The sequence below is a fragment of the Nothoprocta perdicaria genome, unplaced genomic scaffold, assembly GCF_003342845.1.
Source record: "Nothoprocta perdicaria isolate Ctin4 unplaced genomic scaffold, notPer1 scaffold_196, whole genome shotgun sequence".
Taxonomy (NCBI): Eukaryota; Metazoa; Chordata; class Aves; order Tinamiformes; family Tinamidae; genus Nothoprocta; species Nothoprocta perdicaria.
The window spans coordinates 668015-672096 of record NW_020455160.1 but is presented as its reverse complement, the minus strand read 5'-3'; the positions used below and the strand labels follow the sequence as shown (position 1 = coordinate 672096).

At 55.0% G+C, this 4082-nt stretch overlaps 1 protein-coding gene across 1 annotated transcript in view; it reads left to right on the top strand.

The window, feature by feature from the left end:
- Positions 1 to 109: 109 nt before the first annotated feature.
- The window catches only part of SAMHD1 (SAM and HD domain containing deoxynucleoside triphosphate triphosphohydrolase 1), an 18831-nt gene continuing 14858 nt past the window's right edge, over positions 110 to 4082 (top strand). The window contains exon 1 of the mRNA XM_026037349.1: positions 110 to 157. Coding sequence (XP_025893134.1) covers positions 111 to 157 — 47 coding nt within the window. The 5' untranslated portion in view covers position 110. The remainder of the gene's footprint in view (positions 158 to 4082) is intronic.

The window sequence follows — 4082 nt, the reverse complement described above, 5'->3', positions numbered from 1 at the left end:
GCGCGGGGAGGGAGGCGGGCGGGGAGGCGGGAGCGGCGGCGTGGCGCTCACCGCGTGTCCCCGCAGGGAGCCCCGGCACCGACACCGGCCCCGGAACCGGCCCCGGAACCATGCTGCTCGAGCTGCCCGCCCGCGCCCTGCACAGCGCCCGCGCCTGGTAAGAACCGGCCCGGCCCGCGGGAGCGCGCGGGCCCTCTTCCGCTAACAGCGTCAGATATGTGAGATAAGTACGCGTATAGAAATATAAAAAGTGTATGCATGTGTATACACATACTTCTTTATATTATAGATATCAATATATAATAATCTACAATATTTATTATTGTTACATATTATCTATTATTAATATATATAAATATAAGTATATGCAAAATTGTATATAAGAATGTATAAAATATTTATAAATGTATATAAGATGTTATGAAAATATGAATGAGAATACCGCAGGCAGCAAAATAACTTTTAAAATACCTTAAAGGCGAGCATGGGTGGTGGGGCCGGTGGGGGCTCGGCGAGGCCGTTCCCTCCGCTGTCCCGCTCCCGTGTCCCGCTCCGCGCCGCCCTGCCGCTCGCCGAGCTGCCTCTGCGGCTCGGGCACCTCGGCGCTGCCAAAGTGCTGCTGTGGCGGCAAAAAGAGGGTCTAGGAGGAAGCAGTAGAGATTGCAGTGAGCTGCCAAGAGCCTAGCGAACTGGAATGCTGACTTTAAAACTTCAAAGAATTGTTCTCACCAGCAAAATCGATGGCCGAAAACCTTGCGTTTTTTCGGGTAATAATCATACTTTCTTGCTCTTCAGAAGCAGAAGAGAGGCTATCTGTATCCCATCCTTCTAGAGGTGTGAAATCTCCTTCCCTGCCCAGCTGGGACCTGGTTTGCTCTGGGACAGGAGCCAACAGGCAGCACGCACCTCGGGGCACTTGTTGACCTCCCGATGCCTTTCCCCTGCGCCCTTGCTGGCCTCGTTTTGCGCGTTCTTCCGAATTTCTCTCCATGCCGCTCTGCTCCACACAATGTACTTGCTGATATTGTGGTTAAGAGGCTTCACGCGGGCTGGGTTGCGGTTGCTTGGCAGACTCGCCCAGGTGCCGAGCTGGGAGCGGGTAAGATGTTGGCAGATGCCAGCATTTCCTTTACAAGGACATTTCACCACCACCTAACCTCTAGGGCGGGTGCAAGTAAGACGGGAACACGAGGAAAGCAGCTGAAGTGTTTATCGTGATGTGTCAAGGGATTCACATAACAGGAATAATGGGGTGGGGGTGTTTTAATAGCTTACCCAGTTTTGGTACCTTAGTGGCCAGATGAGCTTCGTGGGGCCTCCGCTGGGCTTGTTTTGTCGCTTGTCCCACCTTTGGAAGCGCCGTGCGGTGCGTGGTGACACCGAATCCTGCAGAGCCCCCGCGGGCGCGCAGCCTGGATGAAGCTCCGGGAATGGCCGTGCGCGTGGATTTCCCGTCACGAGGCGCTTCCTGCAGCGAGACGTGGTGTCTTGGTCAGGGCCCCGCGCTCCCCTGCTGCCCCCAGAGCTCGGGGCAGGGAGAAGCTGCGGCGCCGCGCGGAGCGTCGGGGCTCGGCTGGCCGGGAGAGGCTGCCGCGCTGTGCAGATGTTGTGAGACATTGCAGTTTGAAAGGCGTAGTGGTGGTGGCGGGGGAAGGAGATATCAAATTAGTATCGGATTCACAAACAGTCTATGGACCGTAGGTCCGATCGCCTTCCTGGGAGCTAATTGAGTTCCCAAATAGCGTCATCCACTATAAGCTCAATTCTGGCAGTATCACATTCACAAACAGTCTGTCCAAACTGTAGGTCCTATCACCTCCCCCAAACAAGTAGTCGAGTTCACAGTGTGATTTATTCAAATGGAACATTTACAAAGCAGGATTCGGATGTCAGTACAGGAAATTCTCTACTACAGCGTGGGATTTTTTTAGCTGGCTCTGATGTACAAATGTGCCATCATCACTCACCCCAGAAGATGGGAGAGGGTCTCGGTCTTGAGTTTCCTCAGGTGGCGTCTCAACCCGAGGGGAGGGAAGGGGAATCAGCCCCGTTGACTGACCCAAGAGTTACGATGGAGTCTTCCCCCCAAGTTCTTCATCCTTAGTTCCCCTTTTATACTTTTCTTTACGTTCAGGTGGAGGTTGAGTGACTAGAGTCATACTTAATATTGTTATTGATTGATGAAAAAGTTTCTTGCTTTCAATTAAAGGTAGAGTCAATTGCAAATCTAGAGTGCATGCTCAGTGAGGGGTGGTCGCACCTCGGAGGCGGGTAACTTGTGGGATGGAGGTGTGTTTTGGCATTATAATGAGCGTATAATGAGCAAAGTTCAAGCAAAGCTCATCCAAAAGGGGTGATTTGCCCCTTTTGTGGCTCAGCACTGGCCTTTTTTTCGTATATCTCCCATTGGACAGCTGCTGTGTGGCTTATCAGCGGCCCAGCACAAGGAGTGCGACAGAGTTTGGCGGCGGGGTCTTCACTCCGCTCCATCCTCCGTTCCTCCCCTTTGCAGCTGCGAGGAGGGCAGGTTGTGCTGCCCAGGGAACCGCGGAGGAGCCGAGTCCGTGTGTACCGGCCATCCTGGAAGTGGCAACTGTGTCTCACCCCAAGCAAGCTCCTGTAATGCCAAAACTTCTGTTAGGCGCTAGTTTTCCTCTCAGTTCCCTTTTTCAAACAATTCTTGCACAGCGGAGCAGCGGAGCTTGGCGGCCGGGAGAGGCTGCCGCACCGCGCAGAGCGTCGTGCCCAGGCGGGAGCCTCCCTCCTTCCCGCCCGGCGCTGGCTCCCGGCTGCCCTGCCCGGCTCCTGCCCCTCCCGCTTGGCTGGAAATCCCAGTGGGGAGAAACTGCTGCAGCTCTTTGCTTTCCGAGCAAACCCTGGCTTGACTTTGCAGGAAAACAATGCACCTGGTGAGCTTTTCTGTCCCCGGTGCGTGCCTGCCTGGAGCGCTAACGGTAAAAGTACCGGCCCTCCCCGCACGTCCCCTCCCAAAGAGACGTTTGCTGCTTTTCCTGGTCTGTGACGTTTGGGTGGCTATGGCTGAAGCAGGAAAATGCTGAGGAAGAAACTGTCATTTCTGCCCTTTAAAAGTTAACCTGTTCTGCTGGCTCCACTGTTAAAGGAATTACCCATGAAGTCCCAAGTTGAGATTTTTGTGTCCCCGTTTGGTGGAGGCCCTGCTGCCCCTCCCGGGTCTTTGTCGCTGCGCCCTCTTGTCTGAAGGATTTGTGCTCTTTGTGCCTTGGCCTCGAGGGTGCCCATCTTGGCACGGCCGCGCCGACGCCGTGCAGCCGCAGCTGGAGCAGGCGCTGCACACGGAGGCCGCACTTCAGGTGCTGGAACAAGATGTTGGAACAAACGTGGGGGCTTCCTGGGGCTTCTCCTCCTGCTGAGTGAGGAATCTCGCGTCTGGGGCCCATCCCCTGGCCCAGCCAGAGGGGGCCGGTGTGTCCTGCTGACCAGAAACCTGGTCAGGTTCGTGCTGCTTTGTGAGTTGCGCTCGAGGCGAATTTGTGGAGCACAGTGCGCTCGCCGGGCTTCTTTATGGACAACATTGGCATATCTAGGTCGTTGTATGTTATTATTATTGTAAGTAGCTTAGAGCCAATGGAGAGAGGTGCTTCATTGTCATCCAGAAGTGTCTTTGGATGTTGGTTCTTCCATTACTAGTGGCTTTAGTGGGTTGAAAATGAAGTGTTTGTGACATTCTGCCTCCTGCTCCAGGCCTCCGTGCAAGTTGCTTTGTCACCAGGGGCCTGAGCCTGACTGCTTCCTAGCGTTTGGCACCAGTAACTGATTAATAAGGAGGACTAAGGTGGTGATTAAGCAGCTAGGAAGCCCTTAGCATTCTGCAGTGGAGCGTCTGTCGAGAGTGTACCCTGGGCCCATGGTCTCCTGTCCCTGTGGGAGTGCAGTAGATTCCGTGCCCGTCAGCAGGGCCGTGTGGGGCCTCTGCGGTGCGTGGGACCCGAGCTGCTGTGCTGGGGTGCTTGGTAGCCCTCGGGTAGCTCTCGGGGGAGCAGTTAGGCCCTGGTGACGGAGTGGAGTGGGCTGCGCTCCGTGTGCAACGGGACTGGGGCTCC